The sequence below is a fragment of the Cucurbita moschata genome, unplaced genomic scaffold, assembly GCF_002738365.1.
Source record: "Cucurbita moschata cultivar Rifu unplaced genomic scaffold, Cmos_1.0 Cmo_Scf00006, whole genome shotgun sequence".
Taxonomy (NCBI): Eukaryota; Viridiplantae; Streptophyta; class Magnoliopsida; order Cucurbitales; family Cucurbitaceae; genus Cucurbita; species Cucurbita moschata.
The window spans coordinates 2,204,620-2,221,094 of record NW_019268522.1 but is presented as its reverse complement, the minus strand read 5'-3'; the positions used below and the strand labels follow the sequence as shown (position 1 = coordinate 2,221,094).

Below are 16,475 nucleotides of genomic sequence, written 5' to 3'. Positions count from 1 at the left end.
AAAAAAAAAAAAAAAAAAAAAAAACAACTTGAGGAAGAGATTTTTGGAGCAAAGAAACCATAAGCACTTAGCTTTGCAATTCTATTTGTTTTTCATAAGTTTAAGGCATAAATGAGTAACTTGTTCTACTAAGCTATCAATCATTCTCCTAAAATTACAGTTAGTAACGTGCTAGTTAATCATGTGCAAGTCCTTCACCATTTATTATTTTACCAACTTTGAGTCTTCTTCCTCTTCAATCCACTATGATCAATCCTAGCTTAGCCTTTCTTATCGGGAAATTCTTCAACGTGCTTTCAAAAGGCTCACTTCACCTGAATTCCTCCACCGTTGTTAAGAACAACCCAATTGTTCGATTCAATTATTATTCGATTTCTAACGATCTTGCACGATACGTTAAAAGATTACAAAAGGTGGGAAATTTACTTAAAATCGATATTGTATTTATCAAACTGATATCGTCACGAAATTATTAAAAACTAGATACATGCATGCTGTTTAACTTGATCTTTCTTGCAGCATCTTAAGGCCAACATACCTGAAAAAAAAAAATTGAAAAAAAAAATGGGAATTGAATAATTTATTTCATTAAAAATAGGAAAAACAAAATTATATGTAATATTATAAATTTGATAACTCACCGGCCAAGCATCATGAGGGTGGCCATCGGATTAGTCCCCGGCGAGACAGAGAAAGTCGAGCCATCGACGACACGCAAATTTTCGACTCCGATGACTCTGTAATTACCATCGACAACTTTTCCAACCAAACATCCGCCGTGGTAATGCCAATAAGTGGTCACCGTTTCCTTACAATACTCTTCAACGGAGCTAATATCCGACAAGTTTTCCGGCAATGGAGGCCCTAAAAATAGAAACCCTTTATTACCCTCCAAATCTCGCGTCTTGATCTTTTCCATCATTCGGGTTTTAAGCAAATCCCCCACTTTACGTAACCCTCTAACGCATTGTGCAAGATCGTTAGGATTCGAATAGTAATTGAATCGAACAATTGGGTTGTTCTTAACGTCGGTGGAGGAATTCAGATGAAGTGAGCCTTTTGAAAGCACATCTGTGAATTTCCCGATAAGAAGCGCTAAGCTCGGGTTGATCAGAGTGGATTGAGGAGGAAGAAGGCCGAAAGTTGGTAAAATAAAAAATGGTGCAGGGCTTGCAAATGTTTGCAAATGGATATTGCCGTCTAATATTCCGACGACTTGTGCCGATGAAGCTACCAATGGGAATGGAAGCACGATGGCGGCGCTGAAACGGGGGTTGTCGGACATGAATTCGCCGACGTGGGGTTGATGGAGGACGACGGGGAGCTTGAGGGAGGAAAGATGAGATTTTGGGCCAACCCCACTTAGAAGGAGAAGCTGAGGGCTTCCAATGGCTCCGGCGCTCAATATGATCTCCCCTTTCTTGCGGATGAATGCGGTGTGTGTCTTTCCCTTTGAATCGGAGTATGAAACTCCTATTGCTGATAGATCTGTGATGAGTTCATAATGATGAAAAGTTAGTGTTTCAATGTTTGAATGAAATTGAGTTTATTATCAAGTTTGTTTCCTTTTGTTTTAACCATTTATAGTTTGATTTGAATGGATTTATGAATCGGGTGATAAGGACGGATTAATTGAAATGTCCACGAGATGGAGATGAGGAAAGCTTTCCCGTGGAGTGGAGACAGGAAAGGATTTCATGTTCTCGACCAGTGACCTGTTTAGTTAAAAGGGAGGATGTAACAGTCTAAGTCTACCGCTAGTAAATATTGTTCTCTTTGGGTTTTTCTTTCCCGGCTTCCCCTCAAGGTTTTAAGATATGTCTACTACGAAGAGGTTTCCACACTGATTCGAGAGGAGAACGAGTGCCAGTGGGGACGTTGGACCCTAGGGGTAGATTGTGAGATCTCACATTGGTTGGGGAGGAGAACGAAACATTTATTATAAGGGTGTGGAAACCTCTCTATAGTATACTCGTTTTAAAATCTTGATCGGAAGCCGCGAAGGGAAGCTCAAAGAGGACAATATATATTAGAGTGGACTATAATAACTCAATCCCACTAATAGCAAAACCATTCTTTATAAGGGTGTGGAAACCTCTACTACCAGATGCGTTTTAAAACCTTGAAGGAAAACCCGAAAGGGAAAACGGTGGGCTATAACAGCCCAATCCCGCCACTAGCAGAATTATTCTTATAAAGGTGTAAAAACCTCTCTTAGCAGACGTGTTTTAAAACCTTGAGGGAAAGCCTGGAAGGGAAAGCTCAAAAGAGACAATATCTGCCGGTGGTAGACTATAACAGCTCAATCTCACCACTAGCAAATATTGTCCACTTTGGCCCGTTACATATCACCGTCAGCCTCACAGTTTTAAAACACTATCTATTAGTCATTTTAAAACCTTGAGGTGAAATCTAAAAGGGAAAGCTCAAATAGCACAATATCCGTTAGAGGTGCATATAATAGTCCAATCCCACCACTAGCAGATAGTGTCTAATTTAACCCATTACGTATCGCCATTAGCCTAACAGTTTTAAAACGTGTCTATTACAGAGAGGTTTCCACACCCTTATAAGGAATGTTTCGTTCCTCTCTCCAATAGCGGTTACCCAGAATCTCGTTCTCCATTCCTTGTTTAAATGGAAATTTTTTACATAACCAGGATTCCCATCGTACAACTTAACAAGACATTTCTACTCACCCGAAAAAATGATTTTCTGAACGGTAGCACGAACGGCAACTTTAAGATTTCCGGGTTCAACCCCATTAAGAAGCTCCACAGCTCCATGTCTATTTCCATCCTCATCAAAGATAGAACCACCAGTTTTAGTCCCCACAAGGTGCCTCAAATCAAACCCATTATCAGGACCTACACCACCTTCCAACAAAGCCCTTCTAAAAGCACTTTGCCAAGCACTCAACCTTGGGCGAGACACCACCGTCTTCTCAACCCATTCATAGCCCTTCTCCACCAACTCCATGTCCCAATCAACGCCTGCACTTTCAAAGAACTCCCCATGGCCCCTCGAGTAGAACCCAGCATTCACCATGCTACCACCACCAAGAACCCTTCCTCTAATGATCTCCACGCCATCCTCAGAGACAAAGCGCTGGAACGGGTTTTCACCATCATCTTCTTCGACAAACACGTTCAATAAACCTTGCTCGTTCAACACGGAGGGATACTTGTTGGGATCGCTACCTCTTTCGAGAAGAAGGACGGAGAATTTCGATGACAAGGTTGCAGCTAATGGGCAACCGGCTGTTCCTCCTCCTATGATTATGTAATCATAGTCTTCGTTTTCGGGTAATTCGGTCGCGTCGTGAACTAGCTTCATGTAGCTCACATCTTCAAAACAAAAGCTTAGAACAATCAAAATCAATAAACAGATGATAAGAGATCCAACGTCGATTCGGGATATAAGGGTGTGGAAATTTCTCCATAGAAAACGCGTTTTAAAAGTCTCGAGGAAAAACCTGAAAGAAAAAATTCGAAGAAAACAATATTTGCTAACGGTGAGCTGGTACCGACAGAGACGAAGAAGGTTCTTACCTTGATTAGGGATAGTGTTCGAGGAGAGAACTCGCAAGAGGAAGATAGAGATAAGAATTAGTGGAAGAATGGTAGCCATAGAATGCTCTATGGCTTTCATAAGCTCAATAAAATATTATGCTCTCTAGTTTTTTTCTTCCTTGGTATTTATTAGATCAAAAGTTAGGAGTAGCGATGGAGAAGCTAGCGTTTTCTATTGTCGTCGTCATATGTTTTAACGAAATTTCTTATTTATTTTTGTGGGGATCAAGACGGAAATTTTCTGTAGCCCAAGCTCCCAAGCTCATTGTCCGAATCTCACAATTCATCCCTTTCAGGGACTATCGTCCTTCACTGCTAGCAGATGCTCACTGTCTGAATCTCACAATCCACCCCCTTCAGGGCTTAGCGTCCTTCACTACTAGTAGATGTTCACTGTCCAGATCTCACTGGCACACCGCTCGTATCTACCTCTTTCAGAGTTGTTACATTCTCTACAAGACATTGTGGAGCGTCTCCCAAACTCACTGTCCGGATCTCACAATCCACTCCCTTTAGGGCATAGGGTCCTTCACTGCTAGCAGATACTCACTGTTTAGATCTCACAATCCACCCCCTTCAGGGCCTAGCGTCCTTCACTGCTAGTAGATGCTCACTGTCCGGATCTCACTAGCACACCGCTTCGTATCTACCCCCTTCAGAGTTGTTACATTCCCTACATGACATTGTGGAAGTGGAGCGTCCTTACTGGCACACCGCTTCCTATCTACCCCCTCAAGGAATAGCCTCCTCATTGTCACATCGCTCCGTGTCTGACTCTGATACCATTTATAACGGTTCAAGCCAGCTGCTTTCCACACCCTTATAAAGGGTGTTTCATGGAGTTACTAATTGTTTTCGTGTTTTTTCTCTTTTTTTTCCATCAAATTCTAGCATATTTGATCATTAATGCTACTTTCCAAGCAATTAATGGTGTTTTGACTCATTGATTTGAGTTATTAATTCTAGCCATATTTGATATATATTTATTAATTACCGTTGTTTTAACTAATTGATTTCACTAGTTTCTTGCACGAAAGTGGAGTTATTAATTGTTATCTTTCTTAGTGTGTTTTTTCGTTCTCCTCCAACCGATGTGTGATCTCACAATCTACCTCCTTCAAGGCTCAGCATCTTCGTTGGCACTCGTTTCTTTCTCCAATCAATGTGGGACTCCTACCAAATCCTCCCTCCTTCAGGCAGCATCCTGACATATTGTCTTGTGTCTACCTCCCTTCGGGGAACAACCCTCCTTGCTGGCACATTGCTTGGTGTTTGGCTCTGATACTATTTGTAACGGTCCAAGATCAGTACTCCCACATATTGTTCTCTTTAGGCTTTCCTTTACGGACTTCCCCTCAAGGTTTTTAAAACGTGTCTACTAGGAGAGGTTTTCACACCCTTATAAGGGTGTCTCATTCTCTTCCCCAATTGAAGTGTGGAAAACGAAGTGTTTTCTTGTAAGGTGTGTGGAAACATGTCCCTAGCAGACACGTTTAAGACCGTGAGGTTAATGACAATGAGTAACGAGTCAAAATAGACAGTATCTGTTAGTGGGTTTGAGCAGTTACATTCCCAAAAATGACAAGATAATTCATGTCAACGAATCTATTTAATATATTATTTATAATTTTTAGTGAATTTCTATTTAAAAAAAAGTGTTCAACTAGATGTAATTATATTTTATAAGTAAATATTGATAGTATAATTTCTAAAAATTCAAATTTTAATATTACTGCGATTTTCAAACACTTAAAAAAAAGAACTTCAATATACTAAAGAATATGGAGATGAGGCCTGGTGTGAGTAGAGAGGGAACCGAGAATATAATGCTCATCCCAGCTCCATTTAACTAACGATAAAAAATCTCATCTCACTCCCTCTTCTACTCCCGGCTCATTCAAAGCAGGTTCCTTACAGGTTAAATGGAAAAACGAGCTTCATACCAAATCAAATGGGTCTTTGTTAAATATGGATGACAGTAACGGAGTAGAACAATCAACACCCGAGATGATCATAACAAAGATCCAAGAAAAAAGATGAAGCGTTATTTGTCTTAATCATATGAGTTATGTATAATTCTTAATACCAAATGCTCTCAAGTGCTATAATTTTAAGAGAATTGTGTTTGAAACACGAGAATAAGGATCAGAATGAATAAGCGCTCGAGAAATTTTAAACTTTTTTTTTACCACAATTCAACAAATTTGATTTAATATGTAGACAAGAATTTAATGCACCACCGACCTAAGCTCTGAAACATGCAGAAAATAGTTACTACGGCTCAACCGCACGTCCAATAATGGCTACACCTAAATTAGACGCCCACCATAACATCCTTTTATATAATAAAAATAAAAATAAAAAATATATATTAATTTTTTAAAACAAATTTCAAAATAATTTTAATAGCATTTTCAAATTATTTTTCATATTTAATGCTACTAAATAATTAAACTACGGATCGATAAGCAAGTGGGTTTCAACCCGTCCCCGCCACTTGTTCCTGTGAAATTTTTCGTTTACTTTTGATAAACTTATTTAGGTTTAGTCTCTGTAGGGACATCGCTAATCGGTCTAGAGTTTAGATGTGATGTTTCACATTGGTTGGGGAGGAGAACAAACCATCATTTGTAAAGGTGTGGAAGCCTTCTCCTAGCATATGCGTTTTTTAAGCCTTGAGGGGAAGCCCGAAAGGGAAAGCCCGAAGAGGACAATATCTGCTAGCGGTAGATCTGGGCCGTTACAAATGATATCAGAGCTAGACACCGGACGATGTGCTAACCTTCTCGCTGTTCCCCGAAGGGGGGTAGATACGAGGCGGTGTGCCAGTAAGGACACTGGCCCCAAAGCGAGGTGGATTTAGGAGCGGTTCCACATCAATTGGAGGAAGGAAAGAGTGTCAGCGAATACGCTGGGCCTCGAAGGGGGTGGATTGTGATGTCCCACATTGGTTGGGAGGAGAACAAACCACCATTTGTAAGGGTGTGGAAACCTTCTCCTAGCATATCCATTTTAAAGCCTTGAGGGGAAACCCGAAAAGGAAAGCCCAAAGAGGACAATATCGGCTAGCTGTGGATCTGGTGGAAAAAAAATGACCAGTCAACCGGCCAGTTCACACATATTTAAAAATATATATTTTATATTAATACAAAACAAAACAAAAATGTAGGTATCAGTATTCATCTGTCTCATGCATGGACCGATTCAATTTTATTACTAATTATAAAATAATTGATGTGACGAAAATGTGAATGTGAATAATGATACTAGCGTCTTCGTTCAAAACTTCTATGACGATGATACTTTTGAAATTTTCTATTAGTGGAAACAAAAATGATTGAATAAGTCTAAATATTTGGATAATTCTAGTATCTATTATAGCATCTACGTTAGCTTTCAGTATTCGAAGACGTGTAGTGCATTCATCTCGTTCTTCGTTGGATATAAGAACGATAGCGACTCTTAATACACTCAAAACTGGTTAAGAGAAATAAAACAAAATTGTGAGATTCCATATGGGTTGGAGAGAAAGGAACGAAACATTATTTATAAGAGTGTGTAAACCTCTCTTTAACACGCTCAAAAAATGGGGTACTATCGGGTCTGGTGAATTCAATAATAGACGCTTGTTGGCATTTCAGCCTATCCGAAAGAGAATCCAGTGTTTCTTGGTCGTGAATATCTTATTAGGACAAACCGCCCCGTGGTTTGAAATATTTGAACAGGCGGAAGCCATCCAATCGACCATAAAAAAATCATTTATTTCCGCTTTTTATATTTAATTAATTTATATGTCAATTTTTTATTTAATAATATTTTTATCGATTAAACCTAATTTAAAAAAATTAATTACAAAATTCTAACCAGAGGAGGAGAGGACCCACCCTGAGAGCACAGAAACCAGATTGTCAGTGACCGCAGAGGATTGCAACCCTAGACGAACGTAGGCCCCACTACCCCATTCAAATTCCACAATAAACCCCGAAAGTCCCTAAAATCACAACCATCCCGGAAACATTGGATTCTCTTTCGGGTAGACCTTGAAAGGAGAAGGAAGGCTGAAATGACAACCGGCGTCTATTATTGAATTCACCCGACTTGATAGTATTCCATTTTTGGAACGTCCAATGCCAAAGTCACTGAATGGGTAAGTCGCCTATCCCTAAATGGACTATGTAATGTACTTTATCTGCTGGGTTAGGGGTGGACATTTTACCGGAAGAAGCGGAAAGAATTTTAATTTTGTTTAATTTTTTTTTTTTTTACAAAGGTACAGAGGGTTAATTATATTTTAAAATTTTATATATATTTTTTTTCTCTTTAAAAAATTGAAGGATATTAATGAATTTTGTAAGTTTAATGATATTTTTTAAATATTATTAAAATTTCAGATACAAATATTAATGAATTTAATCCAAAACTAACGGATAAATGTATTTTTTAACTTTTTTAATTTAAAAATATTATTAAAATTTTTCGATGTTTAGTTTTTAGATAAAGTATATAGGTATTTTTATTAATTTAAATTAAATTTTATATCTAGTATATTAATTAGTTTTTAAACCTATAAAATAAAATACTCATCAAATTTTAGGAATTAAATTTGGATTTAAATGTAAATAAAATTAAAGAAAAATAAAATCTTTATTTTAGAGGAAAATGCTTTTAAATTATTTATAAAATAGATCGATTTAGTGGCAACTGATAACCCTAGAGAGCCCTGAACACCGCCGTAAGCCTTGGCGCCGCAACCCTTCTTCTATATAAAACCCAGCTTTCACTCCCCTGCCTCTACGTTTCTTGGCCCCGGGAGGCACATTCCTTTGCTGAACTCTTTGATTTGAATTCGCAAGATGTTTCGTTTTGGGGCTTGATCATCCTGTTAATTAGCACCATATGGCTGATGGGTTTGCTCCAATTTTTGTCTATTTTTCGATTAACATCTCGAATCTTTTGCTTAATTTTTTGGGTTTTGTTCGTTCGTTCTTTTGCCTACGGCTTGTGAAAGTTGTTGTGTTTTCGCATCTATGTTCTTAATTGGGATCTTCTATGTGAACTTGTTTTGTGTATTTCTGTTCATATGTTCATTACTGATATTGGTAGGAGACTGTAAAATTTGATATTTCGATGATCTCCTGTGAGATGCACTGAGTTAATGTTTCTTTTTTTGCGGATTTATTTCGAGGAAAAGTTGTCGATGTTATTGAGATTATCTGAATCTCTACGTTGTTCTGTTTTTAATTATCTGGCTGTAGATGATGTGATTATGTGCTTATGGACGGTCTTGTGCCAATTCATTATCGTTATTGGTACATAACAAATACCTAAGCTACACTACTGCCATGGTGTCTTTTGAATTTCCTTCTACAAAGTGAGGTGAAACTATGTATACTATGGCATATATCTATCTACATACACACATCCATGCCGATAGTTTTGTGGTTTGTCTGTTACATTGTGCTTATGGACTTTACACTTTTGATACCAATCATGTCTGTCAAGTTTTTCTACGCTCCATGGTATGGAAGATATCTGAATTTCATATTGTTAGATTTCACCTCGGTTGGAGACGAGTATGAAGCATTCCTTATAAGGGTGTGGAAATCTGCAGATGTGTTTTAAAACTGCAAGGCTGATTGCGATAGGTAACGGGCCAAAACGGATAATTTTTGTTATCAGTGTGCTTTGGTTGTTGGGTATTAGAGATAGACACTAGGCGGTGTGCCAGTGAGGACGTTGGCCCCCAAGGGGGTGGATTGTTAGATGAAGGGAATGGAGCAATTCTTACAAGGGTGTGTAAACTTCTCCTTAAGAGATGTGTTTTAAAATCGTGAGGCTGATTGCGATATGTAATAGATGGGTTGGATCCCAGCTCGATTTTGCTAGCTGTGGACTTGGGGCTGTTACACTTGACTTAGGCATGTTTCTATTTATGTGACTGTCGTTTGTGATGTGCTTATAGATGGGTTAGTATTCATTTCCTGCATTAGTGTCTTGCATCTTGTTGTTCAAGTTCTTTCTTTTGAAATTTTAGGAATAGCTTTCATTGCATTAGGAAATATCTGAAACAAAGCTGTTTGTAGATATGGAGTATGCTATCCATAAATATGGATATTGTTTGAAACCAATGTGCTTATGGACGGTCTTGTGCTGATTAGATTCTTAAGCCATCAGCACATAACAAAAGCCTAAGCTATACGTATGCCGCTTTGTGTCTCTAGCTTTTCCTTTCGAGTTTATATGAGGAAAAACTTTCTACATTGTGGCTACATTCATATTTTTTTTGGTAATTTGAGATTTTCAGGTTTGTCAAGAGCTCTTTTGAGCTCGGTCTTTGGCCCCTTCACGGATAGCGTTGGATCCTCTTGTGTAGCTTATCAGGGAGGGGGGATGGGTAGGTATTGTTTGCTTGCAGGCACGTCCAAAGAGAAGAGCACTCTTCGTAGAGACACATGAACATCTTTGGAGTTAGAAGGACGTTTCTACTTGATTTGAGAAGAAATGGAAGGTGGAAAATGGAGAAAAAAATGGCAGAAACAAGATGAAGAACACAAGGGTGGAGCTGAAAAAATGGAATTAAGATGATTGTCATAGAATTTGAAGTTATATATAGTTTAAGTTGTAGGTTAAAGGCTTGGCACATTACCAAGTTTTTCAATTTAGTTCCTTTGATTCAAGCTTAATTTGAGTCCATCTCAATTCAGTATTGAAGACTTAATTTAGTTTCATGAATCAACCTACTTGAATATCTACTTAAATATATTTTTATATTAAATGGGGTGTGGATAGCGGGCGGAGATTTAGGCGGTGACCGGAAGGTGGGGAATATAATCTTGTCCCGAACCCATTCTCTACTCCTTCCAACATTCTCTAGAAAACGGGGAATAGAATCCCTTTGCCATTCTCCAGAAGTTGGGGAATACAATCTTGTCCCCAACTCATTCTCTACTACCTCCGACGTTCTCCGTCTAAACGGAGAGATCGGAGAATCTCTATTAGTTTGGGGCAGGTCTTTTAACTCCGTTCTCAGATAAAATGGACATCTTTAGGTGTTAACCCTTTCTCGGATAGGATAAAATAGCATTCGGGAAGAAATACTTTTTCATCTCATTATTAAGTTTTCCAAAGTTTACGGCCTCTACTTCATCGACAAATCTGGGGGCTTGATCTTCTACAAGGTACTCAACCCATTGAAACTCCTCCTTTACGCAATTCGAAATTCAGATTTCTGTCAACTCCCAAGATTTCAGTTTTTCATCTCACATAGGAATGTGATTATGAGATTTTCAATCCACATTTTACTGATTCATAAATCCATTTTGGATTGACTCTCTTAATGGGTTCGTTTTGAAATATGGATACGAACGATAGCTTGAGAGTGGCGAGTTTATGGCATTCGATGCATATGCCATTTCCCAGCACACTTCGCCTATAGCCGGCTGTTTGGGTGTTCAACTCATTGAAGCTGATGGATTCCACCTCCATTGCTTCCACTCACTTACTGGTACGTTTCTCCTTCTTGTTCTTTGTAAACTCTGTTTCCATCAAACACATGGATACTGTCTCAGAAACTGTGATCTTAAGATTATCAATTAAGTTCCAAAATGGGAAACCACAATTGAAGTTCTAGTTGATTTCTTTTTTTTCTTTGTTTTCAGTTTAACAAAAATATGAGGATTCAAATCTCTAATGATTTTTTTGTTGCGATTATAATGTCGTAATTAGTTGAGCCTACCGCCAGCTGATATTGTCTTTTTTAGATTTTCTCTTTTGTAATTCCCCTCAAGTTTGCTTTCCCTTTTGGGATTCCTCTCAAAGTTTTAAAATGCGTTTGCTAGGGAGAGGTTTCCACACCCTTATAAAGGATGTTTCCTTCTTCTCCCCAACCAATGTGGGATCTCACAATCCACTCTCCTTCGTGGCCCAGCCTCCTCGTTGGCACACTGCCTTGTGTCCACCCCTCTTCGAGGCTCAGTCTACTCGCTGGCACACCACTTCGTGTCCACCCCCCTTCGGGGCTCAGCCTCCTCGCTGGCACATCGCTGACACACCACATCATGTCCACCCCTTCAGGGCTCAACCTCCTCGCTAGCACATCACTAGCACACCGCCTCATGTCCACCCCTTTCAGGGTTTAGCCTCCTCGCTGACATATTGCTCGGTGTCTAGCTCTGATATCATTTGTAACGGTCCAAGCCCACCGCTAATGATGTGCCAGCGAGGTGGCTGAGCCCCGTAGGGGGAGATGGACACAAGGCAGTGTGCTAGCGAGGAGGCTGAGCCTCAAAGAGGGTGGATTGTGAGATCCCACAACGGTTGGGGAGGAGAATGAAACATTCTTTATAAGGATGTGGAAACCTCTCCCCACCTGCGTTTTAAAAACATTAAGGGAAATCCCAAAACGGAAAGCTCAAAGAGACAATATCTACTAGCGGTGGGTTTGGACCGTTACATCTAGATTGACGAAAATGCTATTGAACTTCAGTCGCCAAAATGCAGCTTTCTTTTTTTGTTATATTATAATCGCCTCTACCAAATTTTTTGGTGAAAAGAATAGTATATGATACAACAGGAACTGCAAAATTAGATTTCTAAACCTCATCTTTGTAGCTGTTTATGTTAAACATTTGTCATTGCATTTTGTCGCGCCAGAAAGGAAGTAGAGTTAAAGACTGTTTAGAGGCCACATGAACGACTTTTGAACGACTTTTGATCGGTAGGATTAATCCTTTCTCTATTATCAACCTATAAAAGGAGATAGCATCAGGTCCTACATCGATTGGAGAGGAGAACGAAGCATTTCTTAGGGTGTGGAAACCTCTCTCTAGTAGACGCGTTTTAAAACCATGAGGCTGACTACGATACATAACAACAACCGAGTCGATCAAGGAGCTAGTATATGACCAGCAACCACAGCCATGGCAATGAGAATCCTCAATTCCCTCTTCCTCTCAACCAACCGGCTCGCCGTCGTCGGCGGTCGACAGAATGCCTCTCCTCTGGGTGCATCCCTTTCAACCTCGACCATACTGGCATAGTCTCTTTTGTTGAAGTAATAACTCGCCTGCTCAAACGCTTCCCGGACCTGGCTGCAACCAATTCTGCAATTCTCAAGTGCAGCTCTTGTTGCTGGATCGGATGTCCTAGCTTGAAGCTGCTCTATGAACTCATAGGTATTGGACGCATTTCTCAAAACTTGGTCATTTGCTATCAAGGTTAAGCCAACATCATCTACTGGACCTCTCAGATTTTCACTAAAGGTTCTATTGCAAAATCCATAATCCTCCATTTGACGACATACTCTGTCGATCCGTTGCTGCGTTGCAGGGTCACCCAAGACAGGATGAACAATGAAGAACACGAAGAACACGAAGAACAAGGCTAGCCGTTGCGAAGAACACGCCGAGAACGCCATGATTCCGTTGCTGCTAATGTTGGAAGCAAGGTAAGAGTTACTTCTTTTGGTTCATGATATCATTTTAAATAGCCCAAATTGAAGTATGATAAGAAGATATACATGAATGAATGAATTGGTTGTTTATTAGGTAGAATGGGTGAGGCAAATCTGATATGAATACCATAGAGGGGTATTTCAATTCCTTCCTTAAATGTTCTAATACCCTTTTCTAAACTTCCTTGATTGGCTTTTCATTTCCATATATTCCCAAATTTTTACAACTTTATCTCTGTATCCAACCACTAATCAATTGCATGTACCCGAAGGAGCAATAGTAAGATATCAAGTTAAACGAACACGACTCTCCACAATGCTATGATATTGTCCACTTTGAGCATAAGCTCTCATGGCTTTGCTTTGGGCTTCCCAAAAGGGCCTCATACCAATGAAAGAGTATTCTTTGATTATAAACCTATGGTCATTCCCTAAATTAGCTGGTAGTCCCACACCAGAATATTTAAGTATCAAAATATAGAAAAGAATGGAGAGTCATGTGTTCGTAGTGTCATGTGTTATTTTCTTCAATTTTTATTTAATAGTTTTAATTGGTAGTGGGTGGTTGAACTAAAGTTTATGTTTGAATTATCTTTTGGGAGGCATGGAATATTCAAGTTTAAAATCATTGTTGAATACAAAAGCTGTGAAACCTTTTTGGTCTTGTTTTAGGTTTGATATTAAACTGATTCATTGGATTAGTTTTGATCGAGCTAATTCTAGAGTGAGTCGTCTTGGTATTTAAAAGTGACTATCATAGATTCCGAGTTCGATCTAAGAATTATTCATCCTTCTAACCAGCTTTTGGTTAAAATCATCTGTTAAATCAGCTTTTGGTTGAAATCATCACTTAAGTCAACTTTACTTGTGAAAGTTATCACTCGACCATAAAAGAGCTTATTAGCGTTTATTTGATGCTAATAGTGGACCATTGTCTTTGTAGATCTGCTGCTTCGAGAACTTGTAAGCTTTTTGGATATTTGTTTTGATTTCGTGGTAATACTCTACACAATCCTCAAAACTCTTCTTCTGCTCGGGATCACTCTTATTCTTACTTAGTTTGGAGAAGGAATCCAAGATTCAATCGGCCTGCTTCATCGTTAGATTAATGGATATAAGCGAGAGTTCGGGAGGTCGGCCGAGATTGTATGTGAATCGTTGATTTTCTGGCCGAGTGACGGGTTGGAGGTTGTAGAGCAAATGGTGACCAGATTTTTATGGAGGATTGCATAAAGCTGCCAAAAGAATAGTAGGGATGAAGGAGGTGAGATTTTGAGAGCAACCCATTGTTGGTTTTGGCTGTGGCTTCCTTTGGAACCAAGAAGCTGGTTAAAAAATGAGCTTGGAAGACAAAGTTACTTCAAAAGACGTTGAATTGGCGAACAACCGAACCCTCGAGACCTTCTTCAATTTAGTATGTAATGAGTCGACATCGAGGTGTCAAACGACTCCATGGATAAGAGCTCTTGGGAGTACCTTTGATCTGTTGAGCAAGAGGCCTTCCACACGAAACTCTCGAATTACTATGGTTAACTTTCGTCTCTGTTCGACTAGTCGATCTTCCAATCAGGTAGGCTTATACCATTATGCTCACGAGCAGAACTTAGCTTGAGCCTACTTTCGTACACCTTCGTTACACTTAGGAGGCATCATGATATTTGGTTGTCATTTGTTTGGATTTTTCTTGGAAAACAACCAAGTGAGGTTACATGTGAGGAAAGTACCAAAAGGCTTAGAGGGATGACTCTTTCTCCCAATGAAACAAGTAATTCATGGTTTTGTTTAGGTAATTTGTTGGGCGGAAATGACTTTCACGTCCCCATCGTGCCCTCCGTTTAACCCTCCGTCCCTACGAAATTTTCTATTAAATTTTTTTAAAATGTTTCCTTGTGAAGAGTTTTTTTTCCGTTTTTTTAGCTTCGTTCGAACAAAATTACGTCCGTTAAAAAATATTCATTTAAATAGATAATTTTCAATGAAAATTTTGGTCTTGATCTGCTTTGTTTAGCTAACATGAAAATGAAATTCTCTTCACTCTCTACTCATTTCTCCATCCGTTCGGGCGTCTCTTCACTCTCTACTCATTTCTCTCCATCCGTTCGGGTGTGTTTTCCGTTCTTGCAGAAAAAAGAACACTCATTGTTTTATTTGCTTACTTAACCTTTTATATATGTGATAACAACAAATCGTAGATGTTGTCTCTCACATATATACTCGCAGCTAGTGATAGACTTTAGTTGCAATCTAATATAATCTTCTCTCAAACAAAGGACCACGTAACTTCCACTCTAATAGTCGTACTTCTGTTCGCACATGTAACGCCTTAGATCCTCCCGCTAGCAGATATTGTTTCTTTGGGCTTTTCCTTTCGGGCTTCCCCTATTGTCTTCTTTGGGCTTTTTCTTTCGGGCTTCCCCTCAAGGCTTTAAAACGCGTCTACTAGGGGAAGGTTTCCACACCCTTATAAATGGTGGTTTATTCTCCTCCCCAACCAATGTGGGACATCACAATCCACCCCGCTTTCCTCGCTGGCACTCTTTCCTTCCTCCAATCGATGTGGGACCGCCCCCAAACCCACCCCCTTTGAGGCCCAGCGTCCTTACTGGCACACTGCCTTGTGTCTACCCCATTCGGGGAACAGCAAGAAGGTTGGCACATCGTCCAGTGTCTGGCTCTGATATCATTGTAACGCCCCAGATCCACCGCTAGCAAATTTTGTCCTCTTTGGGCTTTCTCTTTCGGACTTCCCCTCAAGGCTTTAAAACGCGTCTACTAGGGGAAAGTTTCCACACCCTTATAAACAGTAGTTTGTTCTCCTCCCCAATCAATGTGGGACATCAAAGCACGTCTCCAACCTCAATGAGAGTCGTACTCTTATCCAGGGTAGCTTTTCTTCTTTGGAGCACGTGATCTATCCATTAGAGCTCAATCACAAATCATTATGACCACATCATCGAGGTTTGCCCACTTGTCTTTGTTACTCGAGATTGTGCACAGACATGAAAACCTTTGGGGCACGAGGATAATGAATATCTTCATACCTCCACAATAATATGATATTGTCCACTTTAAACATAAATCCTCATGTTTTTGTGTTTCTTTATTTTCTCTGTAATTATGTCTCTAACCAATATAAACATAGCTCAACCGTCAAAACATAACTCATTTATCAAATAATTATTTAATTAATTATACTTGGCAATTTTATTACGAGCATTTTTCTTTATTTTTTTAAGGATTGAAATTGGATATATTTATATTTAAGGATAATAAATTTTATTTTATATTATTCAACCGATTTCAGACATCCAAATTTTTCTGGCCGAGTAATAATTCAACTGTTGTTGAACATCAATATGTAGGAGCCCGGGATCCAGACCTTTAACCTCATGACCAAGCATATATATCGGACAAAAAAATATAATCGTAACGTTAATTCAAAGTTTATTTCA

At 39.2% G+C, this 16,475-nt stretch overlaps 1 protein-coding gene and 1 long non-coding RNA gene across 4 annotated transcripts; one reads left to right on the top strand and one right to left on the bottom strand.

Annotated features, from left to right (window-relative positions):
* Positions 1 to 348: 348 nt before the first annotated feature.
* On the bottom strand, positions 349 to 3,685 carry LOC111444087 ((R)-mandelonitrile lyase 1-like). Its single transcript, XM_023082034.1, has 4 exons — positions 3,552 to 3,685; positions 2,700 to 3,347; positions 642 to 1,488; positions 349 to 538 (listed from the first exon to the last, which is right to left on the bottom strand). The coding sequence occupies exons 1-4, from the start codon at positions 3,649 to 3,651 to the stop codon at positions 499 to 501; spliced, it is 1,635 nt and encodes a 544-aa protein (XP_022937802.1). The 5' UTR covers positions 3,652 to 3,685; the 3' UTR covers positions 349 to 498.
* Positions 3,686 to 9,370: 5,685 nt separating this feature from the next.
* Positions 9,371 to 14,867, top strand: LOC111444092. Of its 3 annotated transcripts, XR_002710636.1 has the most exons (4): positions 9,371 to 11,076; positions 12,225 to 12,787; positions 12,900 to 13,017; positions 13,967 to 14,867. It is a non-coding gene; the product is annotated as an uncharacterized LOC111444092 (long non-coding RNA). The 3 variants fall into 3 exon arrangements; XR_002710637.1 differs by lacking the exon at positions 13,967 to 14,867 and having other exon boundaries at positions 12,225 to 12,745; positions 12,900 to 13,353; XR_002710635.1 differs by lacking the exon at positions 13,967 to 14,867 and having other exon boundaries at positions 12,900 to 13,353.
* The last annotated feature ends 1,608 nt before the right edge of the window (positions 14,868 to 16,475 follow it).